The sequence below is a fragment of the Pristis pectinata genome, chromosome 10 (assembly GCF_009764475.1).
Source record: "Pristis pectinata isolate sPriPec2 chromosome 10, sPriPec2.1.pri, whole genome shotgun sequence".
NCBI classification, from domain to species: domain Eukaryota; kingdom Metazoa; phylum Chordata; class Chondrichthyes; order Rhinopristiformes; family Pristidae; genus Pristis; species Pristis pectinata.
Window position 1 is genome coordinate 76,102,740 of NC_067414.1, and position 21,461 is coordinate 76,124,200.

General features: G+C 39.7%; 1 protein-coding gene across 17 annotated transcripts in view; it reads left to right on the plus strand.

Annotated features, from left to right (window-relative positions):
- Positions 1–21,461, plus strand: part of LOC127574826 (myelin transcription factor 1-like protein) — a 372,272-nt gene that overhangs the window by 103,035 nt on the left and 247,776 nt on the right. For 15 of the 17 annotated variants that reach the window (XM_052024235.1, XM_052024230.1, XM_052024237.1 and 12 more), the window contains 3 exons: positions 9,134–9,188; positions 9,369–9,402; positions 9,700–9,762. In XM_052024235.1, coding sequence (XP_051880195.1) covers positions 9,134–9,188; positions 9,369–9,402; positions 9,700–9,762 — 152 coding nt within the window. Of the gene's footprint in view, positions 1–5,066; positions 5,109–9,133; positions 9,189–9,368; positions 9,403–9,699; positions 9,763–21,461 lie in introns of all 17 variants that reach the window. The other 2 variants (XM_052024239.1, XM_052024242.1) reach the window with 1 other exon arrangement.

Below are 21,461 nucleotides of genomic sequence, written 5' to 3' on the forward strand. Positions count from 1 at the left end.
AAAATTATGCCCCCTCATGTTAGCCATTTTCATCCTGGAAATAAGTCTGCATTTGGTCCATATCCCTCTCAATCTTTCCTATCCATGTACCTGTCTAAATGCCTTTTAAATGTTGTATTTGTACCTGGCTCTACCTCTTCCTCTAGCAGCTTATTCCATATATGGACCACTCAATATCCTGACCAATGAAGTCAAGCATGCCAAACGCCCTCTTCATCGCCCTGTCTACTTGTATCATCAGTTTTAAGGAACTGTGTACCTGCACCCCTAGGTCTGTCTGTCCTACAGCACTTCCCAGGGCCTGGTAAGTCCTGCCCTGGTTTGTCTTACCAAAATACAGCACCTCACATTTATCTGAATTAAACTCCATCTGCCATTCCTTGGCCCACTGGCCCAGTTGATCAAGATCCTGTTGTAATCGCAAATAACTTTCTTCATTGTCCACTATACCACCAATCTTAGTGTCATCTGCAAACTTACTAATCATGCCTTGTACATTCTTATCCAAATCATTGATATAAATGATGAAAAACAGTGAACCCAGCACCAGTCCCTCCGGCACACCACTGGTCACAGGCCTCCAATCTGATGAACAACCCTCTACGAGCACCCTCTGTCTCCTACTGTCAAGCCAATTTGTAATCTTTTTTGTAAATCAGATGCCTCTTCTTCTTCTCCCTTGAAACATAAAAGATCCCACAACATTATTTCAGAGCAGGTAGTTATTTCAGGAAAATATTTATCCCTCAGTCAACATTACTGAAACTAAGCATCAGGTCATTATCATTATATTTGTGGAAACTTGTCATGTTCAAAATGACTGACATATTTTCTACACCACAATAGTTGCTGAACTTTCTAAATGAGCTTAGTAGATTATATGGAGCTATGGGACAATAAAAGGTGACAAATATTTTTATTTTTTTCTTTTGCGTGAGGACTTATTTGATCTATTGGAGGCATAAAATCTTCAATGTCAATCCAATAAACATGAGTCCTAGGTATAATCGAGGCATAATGTATGCCTCCTTTGTATTGCTGTTGGCTAAAGTGATACTGTGTATCTATGAGTGATGGCACATCATAAAGAAAATATGTCAAAATTCTCCCATCTGAATTAACAGCAATAAGTCATTACTAACCCAGACCTGCATCAGGGAACCTGACATTCAAGATGTATATGTTTACGTCCCTCCAGGTCCTTGCTTCTCCTCATTCCACCTGGCACAAAGGTTCTAGTCTCAACATTGCATTACACTCACTCCCCAACCTCCTTTCCTCAATTCTCCATTCATCCAATCGCAGCATTTTGTTTACTCCCCTACCATTTCCCTGGCATTGATAATCCATAGCCCTCCATTTTGAAATTTCCTCTCAAAGTCCTTCAATCTTTCTGCATTTCTTTCCTCTTTTAAGTTCTTAAATCTATCTTTTTGACCATTCTGTACTTATGATAGATTAGGGAACTTTACTGAAAGGGTTGAAGGTGGATAGACAATGGATAACATTTAAAATATGTGTATATGAATTTCAACAATTATTCACTTCTATTAGGTACAAAATAAGTTAGGTAAGATAGTTCAATTGTGCTTTACAGTGAAAATTAAGGACAGTATTAGAGGAAACCTATAAAATTACCAGAAAAAAGGCAGCATGTCAGAGGATTGGGAGCAGTTTAGGATTCATAGAGTGATAGAGCTGTAGAGCAATACAGCACAGGTACAGGTCCTTCAGCCCAACGAGTCCATGCCGACCATGGTGCCCACCCATCTAGTCCCAATTTTCTGCATTCGGCCCATATCCCTCTAAGCCCCGCCCCTCCATGTACCGATCCAAGTTCTCCTTAAATGATACTATTGTATCTGCCTCAACCACTTCCTCTGGCAGCTCGTTCCATATACTCACCACCCTCTGCATGAAAAAGTTGTCACTCAGGTCCCTTTTAAAGCTTTCCCCTCTCACTCTAAATCTATGCCCGCTAGTTTTGGACTCCCCTACCCTGGGGAAAAGACTGTTACCATCCACCTTATCTATGCCCCTCATGATTTTATAAACCTCTTTAAAGTCACCTCTCATTCTCCTATGCTCCAAGGAATAAAGACCTAGCTTGGCCAACCTCTCCCTATAACTCAGGCCCCCTAGTCCTGGCAACATCCTCGTAAATCTTTTCTGCACTCTTTCCAGTTTAACCACATCCTTCCTATAACAGGGTGACCAAAACTGCACACTGTACTCCAAGTGCAGCCTCACCATTGACTTATACAGCTGCAACATAATGTCTCAACTCCTATACGCACTGTCATGACTGATGAAGGCCAGCATGCTAAATGACTTTTCACCACCCTGCCTACCTGTGATGCCGTTTTCAATGAACTACACATTTGTACTCCTCGGTCCCTCTGTTCTATTACACTCCCTAGTGCCCTATCATTCATTGTATAAGTCCTACACTGGTTTGACTTTCCAAAATGTATCAGCTCACATTTATTTTTAGAATTTTATTTACAGCGTGGTAACAGGCCCTTCCGGCCCAACGAGTCTGCGCTGCCCATTTTAAACCCAAATTAACCTACCCATACACCTTTGCAATGTGGGAGGAAACTGGAGCACCCGGAGGAAACCCACACAGCCACGGGAGAATGTACAAACTCCTTACAGACAGCGACGGGAATCGAACCCCAATCGCTGGCGCTGTAATAGCGTCACGCTAACCGCTACGCTACCGTATTGAAATCCATTTGCCACTCCTCGGCCCACTTCCCTCAATGATCAAGATCTCCCTATAATCTACAATAGCCTTCTTTACTAATCAACAACACCTCCTAATTTTGTGTCATCTGCAAACCTACTGATCAAGCCTTGTGTATTCGCACCCAAGTCTTTTATACAAATAAAGAATAACAAGGCTCCTTAACTCTGACCCCTGTGGCACACCGGCCTCCATTCCAGGAAGCAACCTGCAACCACCACCCTCTGCTTCCTACCTCCAAGCCAATTTTGAATCCACCTAATTAGCTTTCCCTGGATTCTATGGGCCCTAACCTTCCTGACCAGCCTACCATGCAGGACCTTGTCGAAGGCCTTGTTTAGTCAAAATAGACCACATCCACTGCCCTACCCTCATCTACCTTTTTGGTTAAAAAGGTAGCAGAGGATTCAGCAGAGGATGAAAAGATTGATTGAAGATGGAATATGAGAATAAATGTAAGAAACATAAATACTGACTATAAAGATTCAATAAACATGTGAAGAAATATATTCCAGAAATACGTGAAGAGAAAAGGGTTAGTGAGAGTTAGTGAGGACAAATGTAATCATAAATGGGAGAAATTATAACTGGAAACAAAGAAATGACAAAACAGTCAAACACATACTTTGGTTCTTTCTTCAAAGAAGAGAGCACAGATAACCTCCCAGGTGTGTTAAGGAACCAAAAGTTTAATGAAGGGGAGAATCTGAAGGAAATAAAAATTAGTAAAGAAATAGTGCCAGGGAAATTAATAGGGCTAAAAGCTGACAAATGCCGGGAGCTTGATACTCTACATTCCAGAGGACTAAAGGAAGTGGCTCTGGAAATAGTGGATGCACTGAGGATGCTTAGCTTTCAAAATTCTTTGGACTTTGGAGAAGTTCCTACAGATCAGAGGATAACAAATGTAACCACACTATTTTAAAAAAGAGGAAAAGAAAATATAGGTAATTATAGACCAGCAAGCCCTGACGTTGATAGAGCACCCTCCAAGATTTCGTACTTATTTTACTCCAATGTCTCTTTGAAGTTTTCTACATTAAAGGCATGTTATAAATGCTATTTATTATCATGTGAGGTAATATAGCTCTAGAACTCCACTGAGCTCAACAACATGAGAAACTGTGTTATTGAGCTTTTGAAGGAAACTGTCTTTCCCCAGTAATCTTGCTGCCAAATATAACATGATATTTAATACGGTAAAGTATTTAGAGGAACAAAGGAATGCATTGGCTAATTGTGTCAATTGCTCACAATGTCAGCAGCAATAATCAAAATAAGTTGCAAAGGCCAAAAATCTGAAATGCACGCTTGAAATGCACAGCAGGTCTGTCAGCATCTGAAGAAAAAGAGATTGGTTCAATTTTGGGCAGGGTTGTTGTTGGAGTGAAGTATCAATGTCTCCTGTGTACATTCGTTTCAAAGAATTAGGCAATTGTGACAAGTGTATCTCTAAGGAAGGCAGAAATAAAAATTAGACACTGGTCCTAAGGTGGCTTTTAATTTCGGGAAGTGTCCCAGGTTTTGGTTTATGTATGCAATACACTTCCCTAAATTTTGACATGCATCAATTCACTCTGTGCATTTTTTTTATGGGTGCTTTCCTGTTGAATGATTGACTTACATGACAATATTATTAATACAATCAGTGATGTGAAAAGGTTGGTTTGTTCTTCAAACTTAATCTTTTATTTGATCAGGGAGGCCTAGTCAGTATACTTTATTGTATGCCAACATCTACTTCTTATCTGACGGTGCAAAAGTGGCATTTGTGACAAAGGTTCGGCTTTGACTGCTCTTCAGAGCCAGTCATATTTTGTCGTAGAGTCACACAGCATGGGAACATGTCCTTTGGCCAATCAAGTTCATGCTGACCATCAAGCACCCCCTTACATTAATCCCATTTCATTCTCCTCCCTTTCCCATCAACTCCCCCCTGCAATCTACCACAAACTGCAATTAATTGAGCAATTTACAGTAGCTGATTAATCTACCAACCCACATGAGTCTGGAATGTGGGACGAAACCAGAACACCAGGAGGAAACACACACAGTTGAAACTTCCACACAGATAGCACAGGTCGGGATTAAGCTCAGGTCACTGGAGCTGTGAGGCAGCAGCTCTAAAGGCTGTGCCACTGTGTTTACCTATCAGACCAAAAGAGCCATATCCAATGTTTTTATTAAAATGCAGTCTGCAGAAGGGATAAATGGGTTGAATGAGATGGCAGTTGCCTTAAAATTTCACCTAACTGACTTAAGTTTCAGGCAAGGGAGTCTGCCATTCTTATCTCTTCTGATCTCTCTGTGATTTCAGGCACGCCAATTGACTTGACTCTTGACTGCTACTTCAGTTCAGGTAATTAGGAATGGAAAATAAATACCAGGCTTGCCAGCAAAGACAACATCCTGTGAATGAATAAATAATTAAGAATGTAGTAGACCCCTACTACTTATTCTCAAATGTATTTGGCAACTTAATACAAAAATATTATCTCCATTTCCCTTAGCTTTTGTTAAGGTTAATGTTCGATGCACATTTTAGTTTGTCAGAGCATGACATTTTTTGATTGACCGTTTTCATTATTGTTTTTTATCAAACAAAATGTCAAAGCAGTTGACTTATGCAGAATAAGTTGTAAATTACATTTACATTCTAATAAACCTTGAGTATGTTCTAGGCTTGTTTATTTACAAGATATACCAATCTGAGTATTGCATCCAATTCTGGCCACCTCACTATAGGAAGGAGGTGAAGTTACTAGAGAGGGTGCAAAGACACAGACTAGAATGGTAACAGTGATGTGGGATCTTCGCCATAAGGTTAGACTGTAAAAGCTAGGCTTGTTTGGAGCAGATTGGGTTGAGAAGAGATTTGAATGAGGTGTACAAGGTCATGCAAGTTTGGATACAGTAAATAAAAGGATTCAGTTCTTATCACCAGATGGTTCAAGGAGCAGGATGGACGCATTTAAAAATTTGGGCAAATGATAAAGGAGCACATGAGGAAGAACCTTTTTTTTAACTTAGAAAATGGTTATGAATCTGGAACTCACTGCCTGTAGGGGTGATGGAAATAGAATCATTCAGGGCTTTTAGAAGGGGATTGGATAGCCACTTGAGAGAATAATTTGTAGGCGAAGGAGTGCAGGAATAGGCTAACAGGATAGTTCTAGCACCTGCTGACATAGATGGGATGGGCTGAAAGACCTTCTTCTCTGCCAAGACAATTCCATTATTCTGTTCTGTGATGTAAAGGTGCATGATCTGCATGGAAAGAAGTGAAAATGAATCTGACATTGATCTGAATAATGGATCTGGTAGATAGACTGAGTAGCTCTTCTTGTTATTTTATGCTTGTATAACCTTAAGGATAATGGAAACTTAATCAGGAAACTTTGCTTACTAATGTTCTGGCATCAGTTCACTCAACCTGTCCTTGCTTTTTCTGATGGTTTGATTTGGTTCCAGGAACCCTTTCAGTATTTCACAGACATGAACATTCTTCTTGTGTGAATCTAGGTTGTGAATGTTGCTGGGCTTTCCAGTCACACAGACGTCAAGGCCAAGTCTGGTGCTTGCCTTAGCCAACAACTCTGCATGCACACCATACTGGGAGATTGGCTGCCTTATCCCTCCTCGAATTTACCAATTACAGCAACTCACCATATTAGAATGGTTGAGATTGGCCAGCTCAATGCAAATAAGTTGTTCTCATTGAATCTTGGGATTTTCTGGCCCATATTTCTTTATGATATGCTGCATGATGTATTTACTCACTGAAACTTAAAGCCAATCCAATTTATGAATATAGAGTAAAATATAAGACACTAATCACCATTTGCATTTCTGTATCAGTTCTTTATTAATTCACATTCAATTGTATGTTATTCATACATCATATATCAAATATATGATTGAACTGCAGCGGCAATGCAGCACAGTAACACCTTTGCCTCATTTTATGATGGAAACACAGCTCTGTTGCATAAGAATAAGGCATCAAATTCTTATTGTAGGATGTATTGTCTAACAGCCCTGTGAAGAGCTTAGAATGATTTTCTTGCAGCTCCAAATGTACGTGAATTCCTGATTGTTGACTTGCGGTATTCCAGCATTACCTCTGCGCTAGCCTTTGTAGCAGCTCACAGCATATAGCTCCGAAGGTTTATTTGCTTACATACTTCAGCCAATCCCTGATTCATCAGTCATGCATTCTCAGTAGGCATTGTGCCTGTCAAGTTTTTTTTTAAACTGCTCTGGCTTCTCCAACCGTGGGAGGAAATGACCTCATTATTCTTACAGTTTGGTAGGAAAGAATTTCCTCCCTGGTGGCCTGCTGTAATTTCAGCAAGCTCCTGTGTGAGGATACTGGAATCTCACATAACTCAATTTGTTTGTTTCAATCCAGCTACACAAAGGACATTTCAACTTTAGAATTAAATATGATTTTGATGCCATTCTCCCACCTTTTTATTGCATATAACACCAAGCACTTTTTTTGCAGAGAAATTAACTTTACTGGAAGGAAGCATTTTATTGTAATTTACTATCAAATTTCTTCTGTCTCTCATGATTGCAACTCCGTCCTTATGTGACTCCTAGGCAACATTATCTCTCCCACCTTCTGTTGTTTAACTTTCTACTTGCCTTGATTAAGGCGGGGGACTTCAACCTCGGATGTAGGAGCTTCTTTGTCACTTTTTGAATCCAGTGTTGGTGTTGAGTTCAGAAATCGGGCATTGTTTAGGTGGATAGTATCCTGATTCTGCTGCAGTGGTGGACAACAAATAGACTTTAGAGCAACCCCTTTGCTGTAACAGTATGTCATTTCACACTAGCTATCCTTGAAGTATTTGGTGTGACCTTTTGCTAAATTGGTGCCAAATTATGGATGGTTTTGTGCAGCTGTGATACCAACCAAAAAGTACGTTTAAAATGGGCAAATTAATTCAACCCTTGTAGCCAGCAGAAAGAGGAACCTTCAATCACATCCAGTCTTAACTGGATTCAAACTGGATCCCAGAATGCAATATTGCTATCAGGACTGCAACTATTTACATTGATAATTTTGAATAAAATAAAAGAGCATAAGGTTATTGAATTCATGTTTTAAAATTACTAATCCGTAGCATCATTTGCATGCTTTACTGAGTTTCATATTTTCTTATTGTAGATTATCTAGTCCTTCTTTGTGTCCTGTTTTATTAATAAACTAAAGCTGTATTAAAACCTGGGCTGTTTTTTGGCAGGGATCTTGCAAAACCTATCTTCAAGTGCTTCCTAAGTGGGGAAGGAGTGGGGCAGTTATGGAGGCAATAGCACAAAGAGAAGCATCTACATTGGACAAAAGTGAAAATGAAGAGCAAAGTGCATAATGCAGTGGAGTTTATCTGGGTGAACATGTTGCACATACCCTGGGCTCATACCAAAGCCTGAGCAAACAGATGCTCCCTGATGATCATCTGTCCTCCGGTCTTGCATTAAAAAAAATCAAATGGTTAATGTTTTGAGGAAAGATTGTCCTCTTGGCAGATGTAATTCTTATTGGAAATTATTACCCAGGTTACCTGATTGGTGAAAAATTTCTGTATCGTTATTCCATTCTTCAAGAGTATTTGCAATATAAGTATTTTGGTTATTTCTCAATGATTGGGTTGTTGTTCTTTTGTTTCTAAGGGATGAAATTTCAGAGGCTCAAGTGTAATGTTGAACAAAAGGAGTGATACCGGTGGAGAAATTTGGAGTTCATTTGTAAAATTGCCGTTGGTTGTATCAAAAATATTTTATTATGTGCTTTAAGAGAAATTGTCAAATAACAGAAAGAAAGCCAACTTGATATTGAATTGCAACATCACTAAAAATATGCAGAGTGAAGGCAATGTCATGGACTCCTCTTAGTAAAATATTATTGCTGGATCCTTCGATAATGCAATAATATATGATTCTGAAACACTTGGCAGAATTTTTGAGTCTGCAATTGAAGGAGTTCATCTTTTAAATAGACTTGAGTGACCCTTTAATGTTTCAGTTTATAATTCTCCCATAAATGGGAGACTGTTGACATCTATCCTAATTAATTTTATTGCAATCAACATTGTGGTTATCTTGATTAAAAAAAAACTAACCCTGAAAAATATTGGATTGCAGTGTTGCACTAAAAACGTCAAAGTCAGATATTTTTCTTTAAATGCAGACTTAAGTTTTCTTTATTATTATAAATAATAGGAGATGCTCAAGTCATAAATTTTATTAGTTTTTTAGTTTATATAGGGAAGCAGGAAAAGGCTTGTTAATAAATCCTGTAACACACTTTGACATGCTGCGTATGAAGGTCTGTGTGTGCTGGATAAGGACACTGAATGCCTACTAATCTGTTTTCAGATGGAGGCGGATGCAGACCAGAAGCGTCACCGCACACGCTCTAAAGGTATCCGAGGTAAGGCTATTGGCTCAGTAAATCAGTCAAACCCCAGCTCAGGGTGACCTTCATCCACCAGAGCCTCTCTGCTTGTCTCATCCTGACTGTAGTTATCATGGCAACTTACTGGCTGTTATATATGAAGAACCAGGTAATTATAAGAGATGATAAACCTGTGTTGTTTTCATTTCTCCCCAGTCCCCATAGAACCTGTAATCCAAGAACTATTCAGGTGAGTGCTCATCGTAAAAAAATTTCACCACATTAGCAATTCTGAAATTTCATGCTTTTTAATGGATAAAGCACGTTGTCACTTACATTGGTGGTCAGCTTATGTCTGGCTGCTCTGGAGAAATTGATTCTCCTGGGACTTGCTAATAAAGAAAATCCAGTATTCAACCTTTTTTCTTCTTTCTTTTACTCTATTTCTCCTACATGTACACTCACAGCTGTGCACACGTGCGCATATTTGCACACATGAATCAGTGTTAGTGACAATTATCACAATCAAGCTTTTCTCTTTTTTTAGTTGTCCAACTCCTGGCTGTGATGGCACAGGCCATGTTAGTGGAAAATACGCAAGGCACCGAAGGTAATTTGTGTGCTTCAATTTAATTATTTTCTTTCTGAATGCTGGAGTGAGGCAAGTGCAAAGTGTGATGTCTGAGCTCACGGCTGCAAATATTCCAGCTATGCTGTAAAGGTTCAGTTTACTTTTTTTAATGATGGGTAGCCCCACAAGCACATGTGAATATCCTGCTCTTGACACTTTGAAAATTGCATTCATTCTGGAAAATGAACACAGCTGAATGCCTGCCTCAGACTGAGACAGAATTCTGGCAGGAACAATGGAGCTGCATTGGACTTGTCCATTGTAATTCAAGGCAATTTTGTAATGGAGACAAAGAAATGTATGACAAATTTAGTACAAAAATAGCAATAGGACTAAAGTAGAAGAAGCAAACATGCATTATCGTGCAGACACACAGAATTACAGAAGTTAATATAATCTTAATTAAACCCTCTAAATTTCAACAATTGTACTATGGTTTGAGCCAAAATTGTAACAAAAATATACAACCGAATTCACCAAGCTTGCTTTATGGATAGACCTAGAATTAATGTTTGTATTTGAAAATGTGACTGACATGGAAGTGCTGTGACATTGTGCCACTGCCACTTGTGTTTTGTATTAAAGACAATCATTATACCATGTGCAATGCTCTAAAGGTTGCAGGCAATGTTCAACATATATTTATGCAGGGAAAAAAGAGTCTACCTAGCACCTGGCCTTTAACATGAAGAAAACATCATTGAAAGAAGCAAATGTGCATAAATATAAAATGGTTGGGATTCCTGCTTCTGGTATAAACTGTTGGTAAGACAGTATCAGGGTGAAAATTCTGAGGCTGCTCTCTCATAAATAAAGCAGGGAAAAAATAAATCGATGATATGATTTGCACTGACTAAAGTTAGTCTTTTCCAAAAAAAACTTAATTTTCCCTTTGATTTTAACCTCGTGTCTGTTTCAAAATTCAGTGAATTAATAAGTGAAGTGGATATAGTTTAACATTCTGAACTGTTTGATAAAATAAGTTTCATGGTTACAAGAAAGACTCGATATTGGAAAGAAAAAGCTGGTGCAGTAGCTCTGGTAACTGATGCCTTCTCCCCTTCATCCACACCATTGTAAAATGAGTGGCATGTTTTTTGTAGAGATTCAACCTGGCATCGCCTGAACTCAGTCATGTGTCCAGGTTCAGCTGTTTTAAATGTGATGGAGTAGTGTCAAGGTAATCGACTGAATGGGAGTTGCTGCTCATTCCAAAATGGAAGAAGGAAGTTGCATGAAGCCTGTGGGCTTTAAAGATCTGTAAGGGAAATTTAGATGCACTTCTAGGGAGGTGCCAGCTGCCCTTGAACCTGTTCTCTCTCCTTCTGTGCATCTCTCCTAGACCAGTGAGTAAACTACATTTCTGAGATGATTGGGTTCTGCAATTCTCCTTTGAAAAAAGAAAGAAATGTGATGAGTAGGAAGGACGGGGGGTAAATCTGACATGAGATATGAGAATAGTGAATCATAAATGCTGTTGGTTTAAATAAGAAAATGCTGAGTGGCAGACTAGATTAGAACCTGGAGATGAGGTTGACTAATGAGCAATATATCCCACTGCAACCCACGTTTTAAGAACTATTTTCTGCAGTTATTTTTATTGCCAGCAATTTATATTTTTCCTTTTCCCAAATAATGAGCTGTCTTAACTACCTGCAGATCTTACACTTTTGTTGTAGGAAAAAGACATGCCTCAATTCCTTTTCAAACTCAAGTTTGACGTCACAGCAACATGATTTATCTCATCATCCCTCTACTCTTTCTAATCCTGGCTGTATTTTGTTCTTGATCTTGAAGTTTACCTTGCTTTAACACTTAAAAATCCAGTGCTGCCCAATTAAGATGCCTTAAAATGGACGGCCTGAACCTGAATCTCAATCCACGGTGCAGACATCAGTAAACTGAGACAGTTCAATATGATGGACGTGAGTTAGGATGGCATTTCTGATGGGAGCCCCGAATGGGGGAAGGAAGTTGTATAAAGACTGCAGGCTTTAAAAATTTGTGAAGGAAAATTCAATGCACTTCTGTTAGTATGCCAGCTGTCCTTGAAACAGTGGCTGAATCGTTTGATCTCATTCTGTAAACCTCTCCTGAACCATGCTGTCCCAAGAGAGCCTACTTTAATCCCACTCCAAGTTACTCCAGTGATATTGATGAACTAATGCTGATGCTGGTGCTAAAAGGGCAATTTTAACCTGATGGGAAGGGTGTGACTGCACAGTTAAAGTCACCTCTGAAAACTCTTCATTCTGTTCTTACACTATTCTTGCCCACTATCTCTTTAACAATGCCTTGTATTCAGAGGGATAAGGTACATATCAGGCAGTGGCATTTCACTAATACATGCAATGCTTAGGATTGCACCAAGATCCTCTTAACGACTTTGTGATTGGAGTATATCTAGGTAAACCATTCTCATCTCCTGTTGCCTTTCCCTTCTCCTCTTCCAACCATCACGCTAACCCCTCTGCCCCACTTACCCCCCCCCCCCCACACTTGTGAAACCCTGTCAAAAATAACCTGCACTACGTTCCCGTGTGCCGGCAAACAAACTTTGATCTTCACTTGCTACCAACCAACCAGTTTCCTCCTTGCATTTACCCTAAGCGCACAGGGGATTTGGCTGCCAGCAGGGATTTAACATAACGCTGGCCTCAAGTTGATGACATCGAGCTGGGTAGTAGGAGATTGTCAAAAAAAAAGTCCAACAATTGTACAACCCACCTGAATTCAGCACCTAGTTATATCTCTCCCTTGAGGTATGGTAGCTTAATAGTTAAATTACAGACCAGCAGTCAGAATTCTGGGACATTGATCCAGAGGCATGAGTTCAGATCCCACCATGTCAGCTGAAGAACTTAAATTCAATTAATTAAGTAAATCTGGAATTTTAAAAAAAACACAGCCAGATCCATCAAACTATCCGATTGTCATAAGAATTGTTCTGACTCACTGTTGGCTTTCAGTGAAGGAACTCGGCCTTCTTTACCTGGTCTGGCCTATTGTAACTCCATATCCACCAACATGGTTCAGAAGCAAATTATTGCAGACATTGGAAACCTGGTATAAAAACTGAAAACATTGGAAATACCCAGCAGGTCGGGCAGCATTGTGGAGAAAGAAAAACAGAGTTAATGGTTGAAGTTGATAACCTTTCATCAGAACCACAAATGTGGTTGCTTCCTAACTGCTGCCTTAGCTCGGGGGCTGTTAGGGAAAGACACAAACTGCCTCCATTGCCAACAATATCCACATCCTATGAACAAGGATTGTAAAAGCAAATATATTTTAAACCTAAGTAAGGATTGCCTTGTTTTGCCATGTACAAAACTCCACACAGGGTGTGCTTTGTGAGTAGGATCAATGGTGCAGCTTGTGGAAATGCTATTGTTCAATTCTCTTAAGGCAGATTACTTCAAATATTGTGTGCATCAGCATTCATTTGTTACAGGATGCACATTTATTTCAATGCATATTACCTTTCTCTTGCATCTGGAGTTAATGCCTCTCTTCCAGTTTTTTGTTTAGAATTTGCAGGTTCAGATTTAGTTTCTCTGGCTTTTCATTAATGTTCAGGTCTTTTAAAATTTATTTTGTATTAATGTTTGTACCTAGTTTAATTAATAATGCCTATATATTTGGATGCTTCCCTTACTGAACAGAGTGTATTTATTTGTGCTCATGCTTTCTCAGCTGAGGAAGTATTTTATCATGTTATTAGGAGGACCAGCATTTTCCCTTCGAACTATTGGCACTGAACATCATGCCGAGGATTTTATTGTTTTCTGAGCTGCTGCAAATCCTACACTGGACAAAAAAAATCTCCTATAAACTTACAGCTTGATTACTCCTGCCTAGCTTACATTAAAAATAATAGCTGAATCATCCACTCAAAGAATGAACTCCTCAGCAAGATGTACATTATAAACTTTAAATACTGAGAGAACTTGAGCTGGTGGCAACATTTCAGGAAGAACAACTTTCTATTGCAAAGCATGACTTCAGCATGCACCAAAGAATATCGTCTCTAATTAAGTACTTTTTTTGAAATCCACCAGTCAATTGACAAGGTCAGTTAACAATATATGAGAAACAGCATTGAGAAACCAATCATATAATCTGTTTAGTTGATTTTTTGTTGAGCGACACAAAAGAGGACTCTCTGCTCTCTTTTGAAATCTGGTGTGGGTTTGGCTAGATCCATCCAGGAGAGCAGATTTAATGTTTGTTCTGAAATATGGCATCTTTCTAACAAAACAGCCCTTGTGTCATGCTACATCGCCTGATCATCCACAGATGGGTCATATAACCATACCTTCTCAGCCAGAGCCACAGCTAACACTTATGGAAATCTCAGCAGGGGCCCAGAAAGAATGGGAGCAGATCAGCCACCTATAATACCATTATTCCAATCTTTTTTTCTCCCTTGAATTCAATTGCAAGGAAAATCAAATAACTTGAATAACAGAATCCAATGTTCATGTCATTCCCCTTTCCTCTTTCTCAACCATGTGTTCTCATTGTATAATTGTCCCCAGGGACAGTATTTTATGGTGACTGAATGCCAAGCTCTAGTTTTATTATTTTAGATTCTGGGATGCTTAACAGTATTTTCAGATCACATTTTGTGATCTTGCCCATTTATAATTAGACTCATTGATTTACGTGACTGAATAAGTGAAATTCCATTTCGTCCAATAGTATGTTTCTGACTGGGTTATTTCCTGTTTACTTTAAATGGCACTTTGTGTTTCCTGTGCTCCAGGATGTGGGTCATTGTCTACAAAGGATAGTCAGACAGGGTTGTGTGATGGAGATGAGCACAATAAAAATATTCTAGAATTTTGTTTGATTGCCTACAGAAATGTGCAGGTATTCGTTCAGGACTTTCTCAGAATTAATGGTAGAATTCCAATAGTATAGGGTGTACATGGTCTCTGGCAGTTGATGGCTTGGTGGACAGTGGTGTGAATTGTAATAGAAGAGATAAAACTCCAGTTACCTTAGTCTTTTTATTATATGAACATTGGATCTTACGCAGACCATTTCAGTTTTATGTCTGCTGCTGATGGCAGTAATAAGCATTCTTAATTTAGGGTGACTAAATCCATGGCACCTGCTATTGCCTCAGTGCTCTCCCATGACTAACTAGATTCGTTTACTTGAAATCCTAGTTTCTTACGGCTCTAACAGCCATGTAAAAGAGAAAATATTTTTGTTCTCCATGCTTTATTTTAAACTGAAAGCTAGAGTTTCAGAGTAATGAAGAAGACAGTGTTTTTAGCTCACTGCATCTTTGTACCCTCACAGTTATTGCGCCATTATTAATCTTAGACAATTAGACTTCGAGTTTGTTCAAATTAGAATGAATATTAAAAGATGGACACATCAAATTCTTGAACTATTTATTTGCAGTTCGGTTACCGAATGCACCAGAGAAATGTAATCTGGAATATCAGTCATTCTTAGCATATGAGGCAAAGAAATGAATTAGTGGGTATTCCTCAACTTGAAGTAGCTTACTTGTATTCTTGAAGATGTTTTTAAGCATGGATTTCTCATGACTTTTTTTAGATAGAAAGGATTTTTTTGGAACATATCTACTGTATTGTCCAATTGATTGCGTAGCATATTGATAGGTTCTTTTTCCAATTTTATTTAGTTTGTTATTGTGGTGGAATTACACAGAGATTATAATAAACATTAATTAACATTTTGAGTTTGACTGCTTGTTGGGTTCATTGGAAGGATGTTGCTTAAAACATTAATGAATCTTTCCCCTCTGGATGCTAACAAACCATTTTCAGCATTTTCTGTTTCTTTACCTTTTGTGCTTTTTGTAAGTGGTTTCTATTTTGATGACACTGAGGAGCTCTTCATAAAAGGAGTACATGTTGGGGTAATTAGTTTTCCCACTTGGATTTCTCTTTCCTGGTGCCAACTATTTTTATGTGTTTCTAGTTTTTGTTAGAGGCTTCCATTTTAAATGAGGACTGCAGCTGTGGGTGATTTCGTGTTCAGTGCCTGAGTCAATAAAAATATGGCTATCAAGTTCTTTGTTCTTATTTCTCTAAGTATCAGCAATGGCATTCCTTAATATGCTCAAACCACAATGTTGTTTCCAGTGAGCAGTTCAAAAAAATGTAGTTTAGATACTCAGAATCTTATAATTGCTAACCTTTTCAACAATGGCCAGTCTGAATTTTTTGATTGCTCTTCTAAAGTGTTCCCTGTCCTGTGCAATAATAATTTATTGCTTCTCAACATCAACTATGTATTTTTGGCAACCCATGAAAATCAGATTTTATGAATAGATTCTCATAAAGCCATGAAACAGAATAACTCAGAGTGTATATAAAATTGGCCATTGCTCTCTCTTGATAAAGAATTATTGAATAATCTCTGGCCTATTTTGCTGTATTTTATTCAAATTTCTTTTCATTTTGTGTACCTTTTCACCCACCAGTTTGATTGCCATGGCTGCTGCAGTGGGTGAATAATTGCCTGTCGTAGCAGGAGCATGTTCTGGAGCTAAAGTCGAGTGCTTTCTTCGTGATGTATGCCTCATTTGGATTCAGCCGACAGCCTAGGGGCTGTATTATTCATGCCTTGACAGATAGCACTCACTAAAAGCATTGGACTAGGGCCAGGTACTGGCAGGGAGATTCTGGAACATTGCACCTTACTACTCAGAGTATCATCTACAAAATGAAAGCTGCTTCATTTCCATAGCTACGTTAGCACGATAAAAATATAAAAATATGATTTGCATTCACCAAGTGAAGTACAAAACTGTGGGCTTTTTTTTGCAGCATGCATGGATTAAGATTTTTAACAACATTTTCTCCATTTAATTGCAAGGCTTATGTTTAATTAGTAAGTCACCATAAGTGAAAAATGAAGATTCACATGAATGCATGTAACACAATGCAGTGACACTGAATTCACTAATTAATGTATGACTGCTGTACAGAGAATGCACTGTGGGATATTTATTAGAAATGCAGTGCCTATACTAGGGCCAGTTTTAAGTTCTTTTTTTCCTCCCCTGTGATTTTTCTGAACCACATTAATGTAATTCTGCATCTGTTATCATTATCTTGGACAAAAACTATCTCAATTAAGTATAAGATTTATCTTTCGTCCAGAGAGATTTTTAATATTTGTAAGCTTAATAGCATTTTTGACTCATTTCAGAAGGACAGAAGTTTGCAGTTTAAATAGGTATGAAGAGAATTCTGAACACACTGGGTAGCCACTAAGGTTCTGCATGTTATATGATGTATGACTTCATTAATGCTGTTTTTGCTACCAAATACTTGTATTTGCTGGTTTAACCCTGCAGTTGCTGCTGTAGTAGCTACTTCTTTCCAGCCTTCATTAATCGGATATTTAAAGTCTCACCCTATCCCATGGCTCACTGACTTTTCCTCTCCTTTTTCCTGAAGCAATGATTTATCTTTGCTCACATTTCCTCTAGCTCCAGCTTGCTAGGGCTTACCCAAGTGGCTACTTGTCACATACAATCTTCAAATGCAGGCAGACAACATAGGGTATCGCAGTCTTCAGCAGCAGTTGACACACCCACATTCCCAGTCAGAGTTATGGAATAATGTGGAGGAGCAGAGACCCTGAATACGCCTCTTTCCCTTCCCTGTGCCTGGTGCCAGTGGGACCAACTGCAGCTGCCCTGGGTCAGATGAGTGGTAACTGGAGAGTGGCTTAATTTAATTTTGCGGCTTGTGCATTTTGCCACACTAAAGTCATTTTGCTTTTAGCGTGATATTTCTATGCACATCCAACACCCACTGAAGTAATGCAGAAAAAGCATATCATGATGCAAAGCGGCAAGTCCCACACTACCAGCTACTTCAGGAACAGCTACTTCATTCAACCATTTAGTTCTTGAACTAATATGCACAAACCTAATCACTACCTCAGTATAACAACACGATGACCACTTTGCACTACAATGGACATCTTTTTTGTTCTAATTGTGTTCTTTCTTGTATAACTTATGTTTAATTTATGTTTTTCTTGTGAATGTTATGTATCTGATGCTATGTGCCTGTGATGCTGCTGCAAGTAAGTCTTTCACTGCACCTGTGCATACTGTACATGTACTTGTGCATATGACAATAAACTCAACTTTGACTTTTACTACAATACTGATTCGGTGCATGCACTGGCATTGTGCAACCTAGAGATCTTTAAAGTTGATAAAATCTGCAGAGAGTCCTGTGGCAGTTGCGGAAGGACAATGAACTAACTCTAGATACAGCAGCTGCTCCATGAAGCACTTGCAGCATAGCTCATGATTGTATAAGACAGACCATATGCACATGGACATCATGTGCACAACAAAATCCATACTTCCACTGAAAACGCGAGGTAGATGTTTGTCATGTTGAAACCACCATTTGGACCACTTCAGTGGAGCCTGCAGTGTTTGTGCTATATACTGCACAACCTTGCCACCATGAGGGCCTGCCAGTTCTATAGTGTGCAGGTGGACAAAGGAACCTTATCAGCCTTTTACCAAGAACAATACCTCCAAATGCAATATTGGCAAACACAGCTCCAGTTCTTCATCCGTGAATATCCTATGTGTTCACCTGGTCTCTGCCACTGACCATCACAGTATCCATTCGGCCACAATGCAAAAACAAAAGCCAAGACAAAACAATTATTACAACATAAATTTATAAATTTGGCATGTTTCTTGTACATTATCTTTGTGACTGTCTTCCATTTGTCTTTGCCTATCCCAGTTCTCCTGTGCTAACTCCATGGTCCCACTGTGAGGTGGAGAAATTTGCAGATGTCCTCTGGTCCACCTTATCCATGCCGACCAAGATACCGACCTGAGCTAGTCCCTATTGCCTGTATTGGCACCACATGCCTCTAAATCTTTACTATCCATGACCCCACCAAACTGTCTATTTAAACATTGTAATTATACCTGCCTCTGCCACTTCCTCTGGCAGCTCGTTCCATATACCCAGCACCCTCTGTGTGAAAAACCTGCCCCTCAAGTCCCCGTTAATTCTTTCCCCTCTCAACTTAAACCTAAGCCCTTTAGTTTTAGAATCCCCTACCTTGGGAAGAAGATTGTCACCATCCACCTTATCTAAGCCCCTCATGATTTCATAAACCTCTAAAAGGTCAATCCTCAGCCTCCTTCACTCCAGGGAAAACAGATCCAGTCTATCCACTCAAACCCATCAGTCTCGGCAACATTCTTATGAATTTTCTCTGCATCCTCTCAAGCTTAATGACATCCTTCCTATAGTATGGTGACCAGAACTGCATACAATATTCCAGGTATGGTCTTATCAACATCTTACACAGCTGTAACATGATGCCCCATTTGTACTCAGTGCCCCATCAGATGAAGGAAAGCATCCCATATGCCTTCTTCACCACCTTGTCTACCTGTGTTGCCACTTTCAGGGAGCAATGTGCTTGTACCCCAAGGTCTCTTTGTTCAATAACACTCTCCAGGGCCCTGTCATTCATTGTGTATATCCTGCCCTGGTTTAACTCCCCAAAATGCATTACATTGAACTTGTCTGAGTTAAATTCCGTCTACTATTCCTTTGCCAATTTCCCCAGTTGATCTACACCCTGTTGTAACTTTGGACAAGCTTTTACACTGTGCACCTCACCACCAATTTTGGTGCCATTTCTAACTTACTTATCATGCACCTACATTATCATCCAAATTATTAATATATATGAAAAACAACAAGGGACCTATCACCGATCCCTGCAGCATACCACAGGTCAAAGAGCTCCAACATGAAAAGCAACTCTCCACTCCATCCTCCTTCCACAAAGCCAATTTTGTATCCAATTGGCTAGCTCACCCTGGATCCCATGTGATCTCACCTTCCGGACCAACCTATCATGTAGGACCTTGTCAAAAACCTTGCAAAAGTCCATGTAGACAGCATCTATTGCTCTCATCAATCCTCTTGGTCACCTCTTCAAAAAAACTCAGATCAAATTCGTGAGACACGAGTTCCCATGCACAAAGCCATGCTGACTATCCTGTATCAGTCCTTGCCTTTCCAAACACAGATAAATCCCGTGTCTCAGTATCCCCTCCAGTAACCTACCCGCCACTGATGTTAAGCCCACCAGTAGTTCCCTGGCTTGTCCTTGTAGATGGCCCAACTAGAGAGGGACAACACTCAACCTCCTTTTGGGAAATGAGGTTTAGCAAGTGGCTGAGATAGCAGTGGGGGAGCACTTTGGGAGCAGTGACCATAATTCTACTAGTTTTTAAATAATTATAGGAAAACATAGGACTCATCTGGATAGGCTCCTATTAGAGTGAAGGGTAATGAGGGAACCCTGGCTGATGAACCCTGACAAGCCTCCCACTTATCAGATGTCATTTTACCTGCTAACAGCCTCTCCCAATCAACCTTTGCAAGTTCCTTTCCAATACCATCAATATTAGCCCTGCCCCAATTTTAGGTCATTAATTTGTGGAACTTTCTCTATTAGGGCCATCTACAAATTACTTGAGAAAACTTTCCTGAACACACTTAACAAATTCCACCACATCTAATCGTTAGTACTATGTCTGTCCAGGTATTACTAGGGAAGTTAAAATCACCTACTATTAAAACGCCATTATTCCTACAGCTATTTTCCCATTCCCCCATTCCCCCATTCCCCCAGGAATATCCTCTCTACATACTGCCGTTATGTTCTCCCTTATCAAAAACGCAACTCTCCCTCCTCTCTTGCTTCACGTCTGTCATGCCTGTAGTATCTGCACCCAGAAGCATTGAGCTGTCAGTCCTGCCTATCCCTCAACCATATTTCTGTAATAGTCATAATATCTCAGTCTGATGTACTTATCCACACCCTGAGTTCATCCACCTTACCTGCCAGGCTTGTTGCATTAAAATAAATGCAGTTTAGTCTATCAGACCTTCCTCGCTCCCTGTCCTGCCCCTGCCTCTCCTGCCTACTGAACTTGCTCGCTTTAATTTCTATAATTGCCTCAACTTTCTCATCTGCCGCACTACTATTTCGGGTCCCATCCCCTTGCAAGAATAGTTTAAATCCTCCCACGTAGCTCTAGCAAATTTCCCTGCCAGGATATTGATCCATCTCCAGTTCAGGTGCAACCTGTCCCTCTTGTACTGGTCACCTCTGCCCCAGAAGAGTTCCCAATTGTCCAAGAACCTGAATCTCTCTCTCCTGCATATGTTCGTCAGCCACGCATTCATCTGCCCTATCCAGTATTCCTACCCTTACCAGTGCATGGCACCAGGAGTAATCCAGAGATTACAAACCTTGAGATCCTACTTTATAGCCTTCTGCCTAACTCCCCTATATTCTGCAGAACCTCCTCCCTTTTTCTACCTCTGTCATTGCTTCCAATGTGTACAACAACCTCTAGCTGCTTACTCTCCCCTTGAGATGTTCTGCAAATGTTTGGAGACATCCTTGACCCTGTCACCCAGGAGGCAACATACCATCCTGGAGACTCATTTATGGCCACAGACTCTTCTGATGTCCCCCTGACTAATGAGTCTTCCTGTCACCAAAGCTTTCTTTGACTCCACCGTCCCCTGCCGTGTATCAGAGTCAGTCATTGTACCACAGATCTGGCTGCTGCTGCTGCTGCTCTGAAAGACCATCCAAAACAATAC